General features: G+C 42.1%; 1 protein-coding gene across 4 annotated transcripts in view; it reads left to right on the forward strand.

Moving 5' to 3' along the window:
* Lin9 (lin-9 DREAM MuvB core complex component) overlaps positions 1 to 16,920 on the forward strand; it is a 46,805-nt gene that overhangs the window by 11,592 nt on the left and 18,293 nt on the right. For all 4 annotated transcript variants that reach the window (XM_042701203.1, XM_042701204.1, XM_042701205.1 and 1 more), the window contains 3 exons: positions 7,385 to 7,518; positions 8,918 to 9,043; positions 13,525 to 13,682. In XM_042701203.1, coding sequence (XP_042557137.1) covers positions 7,385 to 7,518; positions 8,918 to 9,043; positions 13,525 to 13,682 — 418 coding nt within the window. The remainder of the gene's footprint in view (positions 1 to 7,384; positions 7,519 to 8,917; positions 9,044 to 13,524; positions 13,683 to 16,920) is intronic.

Consider the following 16,920-nt stretch of genomic DNA (forward strand, 5'->3'; position numbering starts at 1 on the left):
TTCGTTCATTTAACGTGATATGGTTTGTTCTATTATCTTTCTAGTCATATCCTCTAAGTGTTACATTTTGTCTATTTTTTGTTTTTTGTCCTTTGTAAAGCTTGAACTCTGTGCCTGGGCGCTGTCCTTCAGCTCTTCAGCTCAAGGCCAGTGCTCTACCACTTGAGCCACAGCACCACTTACGGTTTTCTGGTGGTTAATTGGGGATCAGAGTCTCACAGACTTAACTACCCAGGCTGGCTTTGAACCACGATCTCAGATCACAGCCTCCTGAGTAACTAGGATGACAGGCGTGAGCCACCAGCGCCCAGCTGTGTTTTCTGTTGTTGTTGATGATGTTTTGGTGGAGGATTTTGTTTTGCTTTTGGTGCTAGGGACTGAATTCAGGGCCCTGTACATTCTAGGCAAGTACTCTACCACTGAGCTACAGTCCCAACTTGTGTGTATGTTTACTTAAAGAATATCATTCAGGCTGCATACATGGCTCATACCTGTAGTCCTAACTACTCAGGAGGCTGAGATCTGAAGATTGAGGTTTGAAGTTAGCCTGGGCAAGAAAGGCCGTTGAGACTATTACTCTAACTACCAAAAAGCCAGAAGTGGAGCTATGGTTCTTATGAAGTGGTAGAGCATCTACCTTGAGCAAAAAAGCTAAAGGATATCACCCAAGACCTAGTACTGGCTCAAAAAAACCCTTTCAGAGCTGAAAAATTATAAAAACTATTTTGTCAATTACTTACCCTGGTCCAGGTCCTACTCTAAGCATTTCATATCTATTACCTTGACTTCAATAATTCAACAGCCTCCATGATACAGATTACTATATTCCCAGTTTGCAGATAAAAGGCCTTATGAAGAAGTTAAGTATCTTGTACAGATGAAAGCTAGGAAATGGAGACCAACAATAAAACGGTGGGCAGTCCGTCCCCAATGTCTCGCTTTCCTTTCTAATAAATAAAACTGTTGGTATACAGGTCACATGATTATATAAACCATCTCTTTAATAGTAATTGGTACATAGTCATCATTACAATTTTAGAGCATTTTTATTACCCCAGAAACATTGTACCTAACAGTCATTCCCAATTTTCTTCTTTTTTTTTTTTGGTGGGGGGGGCAGTGCTTTGGTTTGAACTAAAGACTTTAGCACTGTCCCTGAGTATTTTTGCTCAAGGCTAGCCCTCTACCACTTGAGCCACAGCTTCACTTCCAGCTTTTTGCTAATTAATTGAAGATGAGAGTCTCATGGTCCCTCCTGTCCAGGCTGGCTTCAAGCCACATCCTTAGATCTCAGCCTCCTGAGTACCTTGGATTACATGTGTTAGCCACTGGCATCTGACTTCTTTTCTTGAATAAACCCTTAAAAATATAACTGCTATAATGGGTATTTATATTTAAAATCTGGAAGATACTATCAAGTAACCCATAAGATTTATAATTTTATATTCCCACTAACAATTTGAGTATATATGCTTATACTCAACTTCTTTCATATATATATATGTGTGTAATATATATTAAATTTATATCATATATATACATATCCAGTGAGCAACTAATTCCCACTTAAAAATATGGGTCACTGGAGACCATGGTAAACAAGATATAACAGGCTCAGAGAGACAAATATTTCATGTTTTGCCTTTATGTGGAATTTAGACCTTTTAAAAACGTAAATTAGCTGGGCACTGGTTTCTCATGCCTGTAATCCTAGCTGCTCAGGAGTTTCAGATCTGAGGATTTTGGTTCCAAGCCAGCTCAGTCAGGAAAGTCCATGAGAATCTTATCACCAGTTAACTACCCAGCCTCCAGAAGTGGAGTGCTAGCTTTGAACAAAAAGCTACAAAGCATTGCCTCGGTTATGAGTTCAAGTCCCAGCACTGGCACAAAAAAACAAAAATACAAAATAACATGACATGATTGTAAAAAGTGGGGAAAAGAGCTGGGAAGGTGGCTCAGTGGTAGAGCGCTTACCTTGCATGCGCAAGGCCCTGGGTTCAGCTCCTCAGCACCACATAAACAGAAAAAACCAGAAGTGGCGCTGTCGCTCAAGTGGTAGAACCCTAGCCTTGAGCTGAAGAGCCGAGGGACAGCAGCCAAGCCCAGAGTTCAGGACCACAACTGACCAAAAAAAAAAGTGGAGAAGACTGTTCGGTGGGAGACAACCAGTGAGAGGTTGGAAGGGGAAAGCAAAAGTGACAGGTGGTGAATATGATAGAAGTAAATTTTATGTCTGTGTGTGTGTGAAAATAGCATAATGAAACCTGCTTTTAAAAACTGTTAAAATGGAGGAAGGAAGAGCCGGATGCCAGTGGGTCACACCTGTCATCCCAGCTACTCAGGAGGCTGAGATGTGAGGATCGTGGTTCAAAGCCAGCCGGGGCAAGAAAGGCCATGAGACTCTTATCTCCAATAAACTACTCAGAAAACTGGAAGTGGTGCTGTGGCTCAAGTGCTAGAGCGCTAGCCTTGAGCTGAAGAGCTGAAGGACAGTGCCCAAGCCCAGAGTTTAAGCCCCATAACCGACCAAAATAAAAAAAAGGAAGAGAAAAAGGGATAAAGATGAAGTGAATTTGATCAGAGTACATTATATGTATGTGATATGTAAGTATTATAATTAGACCCCTTTCTACACATGTAGAGCCTCACGCATGTTATTCTAGCTACCAAGGATAGTAAAAGTTCTTGAGACTCCCATCTTAACCAGTAAAAAAAAAAAGTCATAGCTGGGTATCAGTTGCCTCAAGCCTTTAATCTTAATTATTTAGGAGGCTAAGATCTGGGGATCATGGTTTGAAGCCAACCTGGTAGACAAATTTGTAAGACTTTTATCTTTAATTAACTAGCAGAAAGCCAAAACTGAAGGGGTGCATCAAGTGGTAGATAGAGTCATCATCCCTGAGTGAAAAAAGCTGACCAAAGAGTGCAAGGCACCCTGTACTGGCACAGACATACACAGAACTGAACATGGCAGTGAACACCCGTCATTCCCGTAATTGGAGAAGTAGGCGTAGGAGGATCGTGGTCCTGGCCAGCCCAGGCAAAATTTCAAGACCCTGTTTTAAAAAAGCAAAAGTACTTGTACTGGACACTGTGTTGAAGATGAGCTATACAATTTGTGGGTGGGGTGGGAGGGAAAAACAAGGGGAGAGTGAGGGAAGGGGTGACTGTCCAAAAAGAAATGTACTCATAGCTGGGTGCTGATGGCTCAAGCTTGAAATCCTAGTTACTCAGGAGGCTGAGATTTGAGGATCACAGTTCAAAGCTAGCTTTGGCAGAAAAATCAGTGACACTCTTATCTCCATTTAACCAGAAAACTGGAAGTAGAGCTGTAGCTCAAAGTGGTAGAGCATTAGTTTTGAGCAAAAGTGCTCAGAGACAGTGCTGAGGCCCTGAGTTCAAGCCCCATGGCAAACAAACAAAAAAAAGAAATACTCATTACCTGACTTATGTAACTGTAACCCCTCTGTATATCACCTTTATAATAACAATTTTAAAAATGTTTAAAAAAAAAGCAAAAAATGCTGGGGAATACATCAAATGTACAGTGCCTACTTGGCAAGCTCAAGGCCCTGACTGTTGCTAAAATAAACACACTGAGGGCTGGGAAGGTGGCTAGTGGTAGAGTGCTCGCCTTGCATGAGGCCTTGAGTTCGATTCCAGCAGAAAAAGATGGAAGTGGAGTTCTGTCACAAGTGGTAGAGAGCTAGCCTTGAGCTGAAGTACTTAGGTCAGCGCACAGGCCCAGAGTTCAGGCCCCACCACCAACCAAAAAAATAAATAAACATCTGGTATGTCACCTTCCTTCACTTTCTCTCATTTCCCCTCTCATCCCTGCCCACAGATTACATAGTTCATTTTCTACATGTTGTATACTGAATAGCATGACCGCATTTGCTTCCCCTACCTTTCTCCTTTTCTGTGCCCCCCCTTTGTACCCCCCCCACAAAAAGCAAAAACTAAACATCATCACTACCAACAGTAACAAAAAAAATACCACGTTCCATTTCCTGGAATTCTTTGATAAATAGTATTTTGTTGTTTTTGCTGGTTGCTATCTCTGAGCCTCTTTGTGTTCAAGGTACTAGCCTACCACTGGAGACACGGCACCACTTCCGGTTTTTGAGTGATTAATTGGAGATAAGTCTCATGGGGACTTTTCTGCCCAAGCTGGCTTCGAATGTCTATCCCCAGACCTCAGCCTCCTGAGTAGCTAGGATTTACAAGCGTGAGCCACCAGCACCTGGTAATAAATAGTATCTTAAATGTTCAGAGAAGTTACACCTTTAACTTTGTCCCCTAAGGTATCCTCCTCTAGTCTGACTGTGTGGATACCTAGAACCCTATAGAGGTTATCATTATATTTTACATCTAGTTTCTACGTATGTGTGGTAACATTATTTTATGATACCATGGTCGTTATATAGGTTAAACACTTCTAGCAGGTTACTGGTGGCCTTACACCTGTAATCCTAGCCATGTGTAATTTTTCTTGTGCTGGTCCTGGGACATGAACTCAGGGCCTTGAGCTCTCAATAGGCTCTTGGACTTTCTGTCCTGGCTGGCTTTGAACCTCAACCTTCAGATCTCAGTGACTGGCAGTGCTGGTGTTAGCACTCGGCCTTGTGCTTGCAGAGCAGGTGTTCTACCACTTGAGCCACACCCTCGGCCCTCAGTCAGCTTTTTTGCTACTCACAGCTGGTGCTCTACCACTTGAGCCACAACACCAGTTCTGACTTTTTTTGTGAGCCAGTTCTAGGGCTTGAACTGAGGGCCTGGGCACTGTCTGAACTTTTTTGCGCAGGGCTAGTGCTCTACCACTTGAGCCACAACTCCTTTTGTGGCTTTTTTCATGTTTCATTGGAGATAAAAGTCGCATGGACATTCCTGCCCAATCTGGCTTTGTACCTTGATCCTCAAACCTCAATCTTCTGAAGTAGCTAGGATTACAGGCAAGAGCCATCAACAGCATTGGCTTTTTGCTGCTTAATTAGAGACGAGTCTCCTGGATTTGTCTGCCTGGGCTGACTTTGAACTGAAGTCCTTAACTGCTTAGGATTTTTGGAGTGGAAAGAAACACATTCTGCCAAGTGTCTGGCAGTTTTCTGTTTCTGCAACTCACTACCAACAGTGGAATGATTTATAAAGAAAAGAGGTTGGAGCCAAGCTCTAGTGGCTCACATCTGATATCCTAGCTACTCGGGAGGCTGAGGTCTGCAGATTGTAGTTTGAAGTCAGCCTAGGCAGGAAAGTTGGTGAAACTCCTATCTCCACTAAAATCTACCCCCCCCCCCCCCCAAAAAAAAAAAAAAAAGCTGGAGCTGTAGCTTAAGTGGTAGAGCACTACCCTTGTGCATAAAAGTTCAGGGACAGCGCCCTGGCCCAGAGTTTAACCCCAAGGACTGTTCAAAAGAAATAAGAAAAGTTTGTTTTTGACTCAGTTTTGGAGGTATAGGAGGCTGGAAGTTTTGGAAGGCTGGCATCTGCTCACCATCTGATGAGGGCCATCTTTTTGCTAAGGTGTGGGATGGTGTGTCACAGGCCAAGAAAAGGAGTGAGGGTCCCAGGGGGAGTTTGCTTTGGTAGTTAAAGCCACTCTCAGGACTCACTTATCTGCTAATGGATCGACCCATTCATGAGGGCAGGGTCCTTACTTACCACCTAATCACCTTTTTCCTTTTTTGATGTGGGTCCTGGTAAGGACCTGTCATTAGCGCTTTTGTGCTTAAGGTTAGTGCTATATCACTTGAGCACAGTTTTACTTCCAGCTTTTTTTGATTTGTGTATTGGAGATGAGAGTCTTACAGACTTTGCTGCCTGGACTGGCCTTGAACCTCAATCCTCAGATCTCAGCCACCTGAGTAGCTAGGATAACAGGTATGAGTCTCCATTTCCTGGCTCTTATCGCCTTTTAAAGGTTTTAATTCTTTTTTTTTTTTTCCTGGTTGTGGGGCCTGAACTCTGGGCTTTCAGGGCCTGGGGCTGTCCCTCAGCTCTTCAGCTCAAGGCTAGCGCTCTACCACTTGAGCCTCAGTCCCACTTCCGGCTTTTTCTGCTTATGTGGTGCTGAGGAATCGAACCCAGGGCCTCATGCATGTAAGGCAAGCACTCTACCACTGAGCCACCTTCTCAGACCCAGGTTTTAACTCTTTTAACTACCTTAATGTGACTTGAGGATCTGCTGTCTAACACAATAAATTGGGAGACACTTTGAAAACAGCCTCCAGTTAAAATAGTGCCCATCTAGTTTTATTTTCTTGGTCAGTCTAGCTAATGGTTTGTTTTTTATTCTTCTTTGTGCTGGCACCAAACTTTATTAGTACCTGTGAGTGAACTAGTGCTTTGAGTATGCTAGGCAAGCACTCTCACTTCACCTTTTCTTTTGTTATTTTTCTTTTGTTCTTTTTGTGACAAAACTGGGGCATGTACTTAGGGCCTCACACTGTCCTTTGGCTTTTTTTGCTCAAGGCTGGTGCTTTACTACTTGATCCACATTTCTACCTTCCTGCATAGGCTGGCTTCAAACTGCAGGTGTCAGGTCTCAGCCTCCAGAGTTACAAGAAATGTGCTATCAGCACCTGGCTTTATCTTGTTTGTTTGTTTGTTTTTGGGGGGGGGTGGAGCAGGGGTCCGGTCGTGGGGCCTGAACTCTGGGCCTGGGGGCTGTCCCTCAGCTCTTCAGCTCAGGGCTAGCGCTCTACCACTTGAGCCACAGTGCCACTTCTGGCTTTTTTTTTTTTCTTTTTGCTTATGTGGTGCTGAGGAATCGAACCCAGGGTCTTATGCATGCAAGGCAAGCGCTCTACCACTGAGCCACCTTCCTAGCCCCCCCCCTTTTTTTTTTAATGTAGTCTCAATAACTGCTCAGAATTCTCCATCTTCCTCTCTCGGCCTTCTGGGTAGCTGGAACTACAGGAGTATAACACTATTTTCTTTGTTATACTTTGGTAGGATTTGTTATCTATCATGCAGACATTTGGGAAGCTTTATGTTTTCCAGTTATCGAAAACATTTGAATAACATAGTTCATTGTTTGGTATAGCATTCACTTCTAAGACTAGTGCTTGCTTGCCTGCCCATGTGTACACTTGTTCAAATCCAGGCAAGCACTGTACCACTGAGCCTAGCAATCTTCTTTTTGGTCTTTTAATTGAAGTCATTGCACTTTGAACATGGTGGGGCAAATATTTCACATTCCTTCTCAGAATGTGTGATGAAAGTTGAGGGTTTAACTTTGTAAAGGATCGGCATATTTCTTAACAAAAAAATTCCATGAATCTTTTGAGTACTTAAGTATAGCTTGCCTTTTTACAAATGTATTCAATATTCTAAATGTTCATTTTTAACTAGGGGAGCTATAATTCTATTTTTTTTCATCATGTAGAAATTTACAGCAACAATGTCAACACCAGATAAGAAAGCATCACAGAAGATTGGTTTTCGATTACGTAACCTACTGAAGCTTCCCAAAGCACATAAATGGTGTATATATGAATGGTTCTATTCAAATATAGATAAGTATGTATCATGGGTTATATCATGTTACTTTAATTTTTGTGGTGGAATTGGGGTTTGAACTCAGGACCTCTTATTAAGCAGGTGCAAGAACTTACTAGCCTTCTACTTGAGTATGCCATGACCACCACTCCCTTTTTTGTGCTAATACTGGGGCTTGATCTCAGGACTTGGGTGCTGTTTGTTAGATTTTTTTTTTTTGCTCAAGGCTGACACTCAATCACTTGAGCCATACCTCCACTTCTGATTTTGCTGGTTAATTGGGGTGAGAATCTCAGATTTCCCTGCCTAGGGCTAGCTTCAAACTTCGATCCTCAGATCTCAGTTTCTAGCTAGGATTTTAGGTATGAGCCACTGGCTTCTCCCCTTCCTCCACTCCCTCACCCCTCTTTTTTGTGCCAGTGCTGGGGCTTGAACTAAGGGCCTGGTTGCTGTCTCCGAAGTTTTGTGGTCAAGGCTAATGCTCTAGCATTTGAACCACAGCTCTGCTTCCGGCTTTTTGCTGGTTAATTGGAGATAAGAGTCTCATGGATTTCCTGCTAGTGCTGGCTGCAAACCATGATTCTCAAAACTCAGCCTTCTGAGTTAGAATCGCAGGTGTGAATCATTGGTGCCTAGCTGCATAGGATTTTTATATGCGTATTTTACTTGGGGAATATAATAGCACAGAAATGTTGAAGCGGACATAAAATTGGTTAAAATCCAATATTTGACAATAGAATTACTGAGAAAAATTGATTTTCAAATAATCAGCAAAGTTCCTTCTTCTTTTCCAAACGATTTGTCTCTTCTGAAGCTTATGAATCTCATGAGTATGAATATTTGAGCCTGAGGCATGTATGTATATATCATTGTTAGATTGAACTTCTGCCTTCTCAAGCTCGTGAGTATAATTGTTTTGTTTTTGTCCCGTTTCCATGGAGCTTGAGGGAGCTTCCATGGGGTCTGAAGGTTCCTAAAACCTAAGCTTACCATTAAGAGTCCTCCAGTGCTCCGAGACTGGCTCAGTCCCAAAGAAGACTCCTTGGTGATGGCATTACCTCTGGGACGTAGGTACTTTGTAGCTAGTATTGTTTGTTTTGATCAGATGTAAGGCCAGGGCCAGTATGGCCTCCCACATAATAAAGCAGGTAGAGGTTCCAACGAAAATCAGCGCCTCCTAAAACCTCCAGCCCTGATGGCATTTCCCAAATAGCTTTTATATGTTGAGTATTTCACACATGCTAAGGATTTACCTTTAGCACTTTGAATTTGTGCCTCTTTGCCTCTCTGTAGGACAGAGTGAAAGTGGCATTTTGGATTGTTAGTATAATGTGGAAAATTAGAATGCATACTTTGGATTTTATGTCTGAAAAATAGCACGTTATTTATTAACCAATGAAATTCCATTTCTGTTTTGCAGACCACTTTTCGAGGGTGATAATGACTTCTGTGTATGCCTAAAGGAATCTTTTCCTAATTTGAAAACAAGAAAGTTGACAAGGGTAGAGTGGGGAAAAATCAGGCGGCTAATGGGAAAACCACGGAGGTAAAAATAATGTTTGTTTAAAGTCAAGAAATAGTATTATCATTAGTTCCTTGATTTATTGATTTATTTTATGCCATTCCTGTCTGGGCGCTGTCACTGAGCTTTTCCCCTCAAGCCTAGCACTCTGTCTACCACTTGAGCCACAGCTCCACTTGTGGCTTTTTGATAGTTAATTGCAGATAAGAGTCACAGACTTTCCTACCTAGGCTGGCTTTAAACTATGATCCTGAGTATCAGCTAGGATTACAGGAATGAGCCACTGACGTTTGGATTGATTTTTTTTTTTTTAATTCTTGAAAGGTACCAGTGCCAAAAGATTACTTTACAAAATAATTTATCATATGCTAAATGTGCCCTGCTAAACTACTTTAATGTAGCTGATTTTAATTTTATAAATAAACATACAGTTTCATATTTGCTCATAAGTTTTCCCCCCATATTTTTATCAGCATCAGTAAATTATACAAGGGCTTTTGGCATTCACATGTCCATATGTAGCATATAATGCAGATCTCAGGTTTTAAACATAATTTCACTGTTTTTCAATTACCAATGCTGTTCTTTGTTCCAAAAAATATTGAGTATTAGGACTATCCTAAAAAGTATTAAAGGAAGTCAAAGCTCCAGTGGCTCACATCTCTAATACTAGCTGAGATCTGAGGATCATAGTTCATAGCCAGCTGCAGCTGGAAAATCCTTAAGACTCTCATCTCCAGTTAATCAGCAAAAAACAGAAGTGGATCTGTGATTCAACACTAGTCTTGAGCAAAAAAGCTCAGGACAGTACCCAAGCCCTGAGTTCAAGTCCCAGGACCAGCACACACACAAAAAATATTCAAGGAAGTTATAAGGTTATATGCACATTGTTAATATCCTTTGTGAAATCATTTATCATTTCAAGAGCCTTTAAATGTCTGATATACTTTAATATACAAATAGAAAGCACATGGGGGCCAGTGGCTCAATCCTGTAATCCTAGCTACTCTCGAGGATGAGATTGCTGTTCAAAGCCAGCCCAGGCAGGAAAGTCCTTGAGACTCTTATCTCCAGTTAACCACCAGCATACCAGAAGTGGCGCTGTAGCCAAAGTGGTAGAATGCTAGCCTTGAATGAAAAAGCTCAGAGAGGGCTGGGAAGGTAGCTCAGCGGTAGAGTGCATGCCTTGTAAGCATGAGGCCCTGGGTTCGATTCCTCAGCACCACATAAACAGAAAAAGCCGGAAGTGGCGCTGTGGCTCCAGTGGTAGAGCGCTAGCCTTGAGCTGAAGAGCTGAGGGACAGCGCCCAGACCCAGAGTTCAGGCCCCATGACCGACAAAAAAAAAAAAAAGAAAGAAAGAAAATGCTCAGAGACAGAACCCAGGCCCTGAGTTCAAGCCCTTTAAATGACAAAAAAAGAAAAGAAAAAAGAAATCAAGTTAATCTATCCAGGGTTACTTTCTCTCATGAAATAACTTTTCCTTTTTTATTGTCATCTAGGTACTGAAAACCTCTTACTACTTTCAATTAAAAATTTGAGATGTTAGGAGGAGGGGGAGGGAAAAAACAAAATGCTGAATACAGGATACAAGTTGACCCATTGTAACAGTGAGATGCACAAGACACTTTGTTGAAAACTGAACAGGTGGGGAGTGTAGTTGTGGGAGTGGGAGGAAAGGGAGGGTAGGGGAAAAACAAAGGAAGAGGTAACAATGCTTGACAAGAAATGTACTCATGACCTTGCTCATGTAACTGTAACCCCCCTATACAGTATTTTTACAATAAAAATGTATTTTAAAAAATACTAATAACCATTTTAAAAAATTGAGAATTAGATCATTAGTTCTCGTGTTATGTGTATAGTTAGGAGAATGTTCAAGATATTTTATTTCATTTATTTATTTTTTGCCAGACCTATTGATCAAACTCTGAGCACCGTCCCTGAGCTTCTTTTGCTCAAGGATGTAACGCTACCAATTGAGCCACAGTGGCACTTCTGGCTTTTTCTGTGTATGTGGTGCTGAGGAATCGAACCCAATGCATGCTAGGCAGGCACCCTACCATCACTACACATTCCCAGCCCTGTGAAATTCTTTTTTTTTTTTTTTAAATACTTTTGTTATTGTAAAAATACTGTATAGAAGGGTTATAGTTACATGAGCAAGGTAGCGAGTCCATTTCCTGTCAAGCATTGTTACCTCCTTCTTAGCCCTGTGAATTTATTATTATTATTTTATTTATTTATTTTTTTGTCTGTCTGTCATGGGCTTAAACTCTGGGCCTGGGTGCTGTCCCTCAGCTCTTCAGCTCAAGGCAAGCATGCTACCTCCTGAGCCATAGCGCCACTTCCAGTTTTCTAGTGGTTTATTGGAGATAAGAGTCTCACAGACTTTCCTGCCCAGGCTGGCTTTGAACCGTGATCCTCAGATCTCAGCCTCCTGAGTAGGATTACAGGCATGAACCACTAGTGCCCAGCCCCTTGAAATTCTTTTTTTCTTTTTTTTGTTTTTTTAGGGGGGTCCGGTTGTGAGGCCTGGGCGCTGTCCCTCAGCTCTTCAGCTCAAGGCTAGCACTCTACCACTTGAGCCACCTTCCCAGCCCCTCCTGTGAAATTCTTATCTCCAATTAACCACCAGAAAACTGAAAGTGGCTCTGTGACTAAAAGCAGTAGAACACCAGCCTTGAGAGAAAAAGCTCAGGGATAGCACTTATGCCCTGAATTCAAGCCCTACAACCAACACCTGTCCCTTCCCCCTACTACCCTTCTCCTCCCCCCTCCCCCCCTGCAAAAAAAAAAAAGAATTTATTTTGGTGACATCTGTAAGTGGTGATAAAATTCTCAGAGAATTTTTTAATCAAGCCACTACTATTTAATCCCTCTACTAAAAGATGCTCTTTTTGTTGTTGTTGTTCTTTTGTTTTTCATGGGGCTTGAACTCTGGGCCTGGGCATTGTCTACCACTTGAGCCACAACACCACTTCGGGTTTTCTGAGTGGTTTATTGGAGATAGGAGTCTCATAGACTTTCCTGCCTGGGCTAGCTGTGAACCTTGATCAAACTCAGTTCTCAGCCTCCAGAGTAGCTGTGATTACAGGCGTGAGCCACTGGCGCCCTGCTGAAAGATGGTCTTTCTTATGATGTTTAAGTATTTCTTCCATTTAAATGAACAAGATTGACATTCTGTTACCTAGTGTATTTCATACTGATAATGTAATATGGTCTTTGATGAAAGTTGAGCCCTTATTTCTAATTCATGTCCATCAGAATATAGGAGTAGTGGGTCTGGGAAAGTGGATCAGTGGTAGAGTGCTGCCTCACATGCCTAAGACCCTGGGTTCGATTCCTCAGCACTATATAAACAGAAAAAGCCAGAAGTGGTGTTGTGGCTCAAGTGCCTAAGACCCTGGGTTCAATTCCTCAGCACTATATAAACAGAAAAAGCCAGAAGTGGTGCTGTGGCTCAAATGGCAGAGCACTAGCCCCGAGCTAAAGAGCTTAGGGACAGCGCCCAGGCCCAGAGTTCAAGCCCTATGACTTTAAAAAAATATGTGTGTGTGTGTATTATATATATTTTATATATATATATATATGAGTGGTTATTATACTCTTTGTTATAATTCTTCAGTTTCTGTGAAGGTCATATTATAGTTCTCCTGTCATAACATTACTTCAAATTTTTTGCTTTTTTTGTGCTTGTCCTGAGGCTTGAACTCAAGGCCTGATTACTGTCCCTGGGCTTTTTGTTCTCAAGACTAGCACTCTTCCACTTGAATTGCAACTCCATTCTCAGGTTTTTTTGGTGCTTAATTGGAGTTAAGAGACTCATGGACTTCCATCTCAAGGTGGCTTTGAACCACAATCTGCAGATCTCAGCCTCCTTAGTAGACACACACACACACACACACACCCCCCCCACACACACACGTATATGTTTGGAGAGCTGGGGATGTGACACTGAATGCAAATCCCAGTACTGTCAAAATCAAGTAAAGGTACCATAATAGTTAAAGGAATACTCATGGAGATTACCCATTTTAAATACAGTATTCAAGAATGAGAGGGGAGGGAGGGGGGAGGCTGGGAAGGGATGTGAAGGATAAACAAAGGAGGAGGCTGCAATGCTTGGTAAGAAATGTACGCATTATCCTGCCCATGTAACTGTAACTCCTCTGTACAGTATGTTCACAAATAAAATTAAATTAAATTTAAAAAAAAAAAAGAATGAGAGGGGAGGGCTGGGAAGGTGGCTCAGTGGTAGAGCACTTGCCTTGCATGCTTAAGGCCCTGGGTTCGATTCCTCAGCACCACATAAGAAAAAAGCCAGAAGTGGCGCTGTGGCTCAAGTGGTAGAGTGCTCGCCTTGAGCTGAAGAGCTGAGGGACAGCGCCCAGGCCCAGAGTTCAGATCCCACGACCAGACCCAAAAAAAAAAAGAATGAGAGGGGAAACGAAGCAATTTTTATCGAGGGTAGTTATCAGTTTATGTGATTTTTATAAATTCTAGATGTTCTTCTGCATTTTTTGAGGAAGAGAGATCAGCATTAAAACAGAAGCGGCAAAAAATAAGGCTCTTACAACAAAGGAAAGTTGCAGATGTCTCACAGTTCAAAGACCTCCCAGATGAAATCCCTTTGCCTCTGGTTATTGGAACCAAGGTTACAGGTAAGCGAGGGCAACTTATTACTATTGTGACTTGTAATTTTTTTGAGGGGGGGTTTTGGTTATGGGGCTTAAACTCAGGGCCTGGGCATTTTTGCTCATGGCTAGTGCTCTAACACTTTGAGTCACAGCTCCATTTCTGGTTTTTAGATGGTTAATTGGAGATAAGAGTCCCATGGACTTCCTACTTGGACTAGCTCTGAACCACAGTCCTTAGAACTCAGCCTCCTGAGTAGCTAGGACAGGTGTGAGTCACTGGTGCTTGGCACAAAAAGTATATTGATTCAAAGTAACATTTACAGTAATATAAACTAAAGGAAATTGTTGTGAATGTGAATAAATATACCTTTGTGTGGTTTTAATTAAAACATCTTTCATCTCTTATTGCCACATTTGCTCCCCCAGCCTTATTTAAACTAGTTCAGTACCACTGTTCTTACTGCCTTTGGTCTAGAAGTGGTCCATTTCTTTGTTTGAAATTGTGTCGATACAGGGACTTGAGCTCAGAACCTTGCTTTTATTTGTTTGTTTGTTTTGCCAGTCCTGGGCTTGAACTCAGGGCTTGGGACTGTCCTTAAGCTTCTTTTGCTCAGGTTAGCACTCTACCACTTGAGCCACCGTGCCACTTCTGGCTTTTTCTGTTTATGTGGTACTGAGGAATCGAACTCAGGTCGTCATGCATGCTAAGCAAGCACTCTACCACTAAGCGACATTCCCAGCCCAGAACCTTGTGTTCTTAGTGTTTTCTGCTCAAGGCTGATGTTTTATTACTTGAACCACATCTTCACTCTTGGCTAGTTGCTGGTTAGAGAAAAGAGTCTCTTGGTGTCTGCTTAGGCTCCCTTTGAATTGTAATCCTTATATCTCAACCTCCTAAGTAGGTTTATAGGCATGAGCCACTGGTGCCCACCGTAGTATTATTATTCAATCTGTATTTATATTGTCTTATGCTTTTGCTAAACAGATGAAGAGAATAGGAAAAATGTATACTAATTTTTTTTTGATGATGCTTTGGTTTGAATTTAGATCCTTGCACTTTGCAGGCAGGTGCTTTATCAGGTGAGCCACACCCCAGTCCTTTTTAAGGTCTCATAGTTTGCCTTGGGACTGCCTTGGGCCCTCTGTCTAGGTCTCCCACATGTCTGGGATCACAGGCATGTACAACCATGCCAGTTTGTTGATTAAGTTTTACCTAGACGAGCCCAAACTGCTCTCTTCCTGATCTTCACCTTCTGAGTATCAAAGATTTTAGGTGTATACTACTGTTAAGGCCCACAAGGGGTTTTTAAAACAATATTTCTTCCCAAGAGGTCCACTAATAACAAATTCCCTCCATTTGTGTTTATCTGGGAATGTCTTCATTTCTCTTGCTTTTTTAAAAGGGGAGTGAATTTGAGACATAGGGTCTTTCCAAGTAGCTCCAGCTAGCCTTCAATTCCAACTCAAGATCTTTCTCAGCCTCTAAAGCAGGAATCAGAGGGACACACCACCATGTTTAACTTCTTTTCTATTTTTGGAAGGGTTGCTCTTTTAGGTTTGTCAATGCATTGGATGGACCTTTATTGTTTCTGATGATTGATTCTGCTAAGGTGTACCTATTACTTGTGCTGCTCTTTTCCTCTATGTCATGAATCATTTTTTCCTCTTGCAGATTTTAATATTCTCTATCCTTACATTTCAGAAATTTGATATATCTAACTATGCTTACTGCTTATGGTTCATTGAGTTTCTTGGATCTTAGATGAGTGAATTTTCTTGTGCTATAATAGAGTACTTAAGGCTGGAAACTTTTTTTTCTTTTTTTTTTTTTGTCAGTCCTAGGGCCTGAACTTTAGGCCTGGGCGCTGTCCCTTATCTCTTCAGCTCAAGGCTAGCGCTCTACCACTTGAGCCACAGCACCACTTCCAGCTTTTTCTGCTTATGTAGTGCTGAGGAATCAAACCCAGGGACTCGTGAATACAAGGCAAGCGCTCTACCACTGAGCCACCTTCCCAGCCCCAAGGCTGTAAACTTGGTAAAAAAAAAAAAAAAAAAATAGGCTTAAAAGCCAGGCACCATAGCCGGGCACTGGTGGCTTAAACCTGTAATCCTAGCTATTCAGGAGGCTGAGATCTGAGGATCACGGTTCAAAGCCAGCGTGGGCAGGAAAATCTGTGAGACTTTTATTGGCAGTTAACAACCAAAAAACCCAAAGTGGTGCTGTGGCTTAAATAGTAGAGCACTCGCCTTGAGCTGAAGAGCTCAGAGACAGCTCCAAGGTCCAGAGTTCAAGCCGCCATGACCTAAGAAAAAGCCAGGCACCAATGTCTCACACCTGTATTCCTAGCTACTCAGGAGGCTGAGGTCTAAGAATTTGAAGCCAGCCCAGGCAGAAAAGTTTATGAGATTTTAATCTCCACTAAATCAACAAAAAGCTGGAAGTGAAGCTGTGGCTCAAGTGGTAGATAGAAGTCTAGCCTAGCAAAAGAAACTCAGGGGAAGCACCCAAGGCCCTGAATTCAAGCCCTAGGAGGCTAAATAAATAAATAAAAATCAGAAGTGAAGGTAAAGTTGTAGAGCTCCAGCTACAAGCAGAACAGCGGAGTAAGAACATAGGGCTGCCATCCCAACCCCCCTTTCTTTCCCTTCTTCTTTTTTCCCCCTGGGGTACCAAACTCAGGGTCTATGCTTGCTAGGTAGGCACTCAATGACTTGAGTATACCTCATTTATCCTGTTCATTTCTCTTCAATCTTTTTTTTGGTCTGTTTCTTGGGGTTGGATAATTTCTACTTGTTAATTTTGAATATATCAGTATAGAAATCTTTCCCTCAAAAAGCAAAAGTAGATGAGTGGAATTATAGCAAACTATACAATAGACAGATGCAACAATTTATTTTTTTTTTTGAGATGCAACAATTTATAGAATGGGAAAAATGTTTTCAAATATAACAGATAAACTGTTACTATTCAAAAATATAAGGGGTGCTGGGAAGGTGGCTCAGTGGTAGAGTGCTTGCCTTGCATGCATGAGGCTCTGGGTTCGATTCCTCAGCACCACATAAGCAGAAAAAGCCAGAAGTGGGGCTGAGGCTCAAGTGGTAGAGCGCTGGTCTACAGCTGAAGAGCTGGGGGACAGCGCTCAGGCCCAGAGTTCAAGCCCCACGACCAACAAAAAAAAGAAGATAGGCCAGATACTGCAATTCTTTTTTTTTGGGGGGGGGGGGGGGTCCGTTTGTGGGGCCTGAACTCTGGGCCTGAGCG

The sequence above is a fragment of the Dipodomys spectabilis genome, unplaced genomic scaffold, assembly GCF_019054845.1.
Source record: "Dipodomys spectabilis isolate Male_0828 unplaced genomic scaffold, ASM1905484v1 ptg000288l, whole genome shotgun sequence".
Lineage (NCBI taxonomy): Eukaryota > Metazoa > Chordata > Mammalia > Rodentia > Heteromyidae > Dipodomys > Dipodomys spectabilis.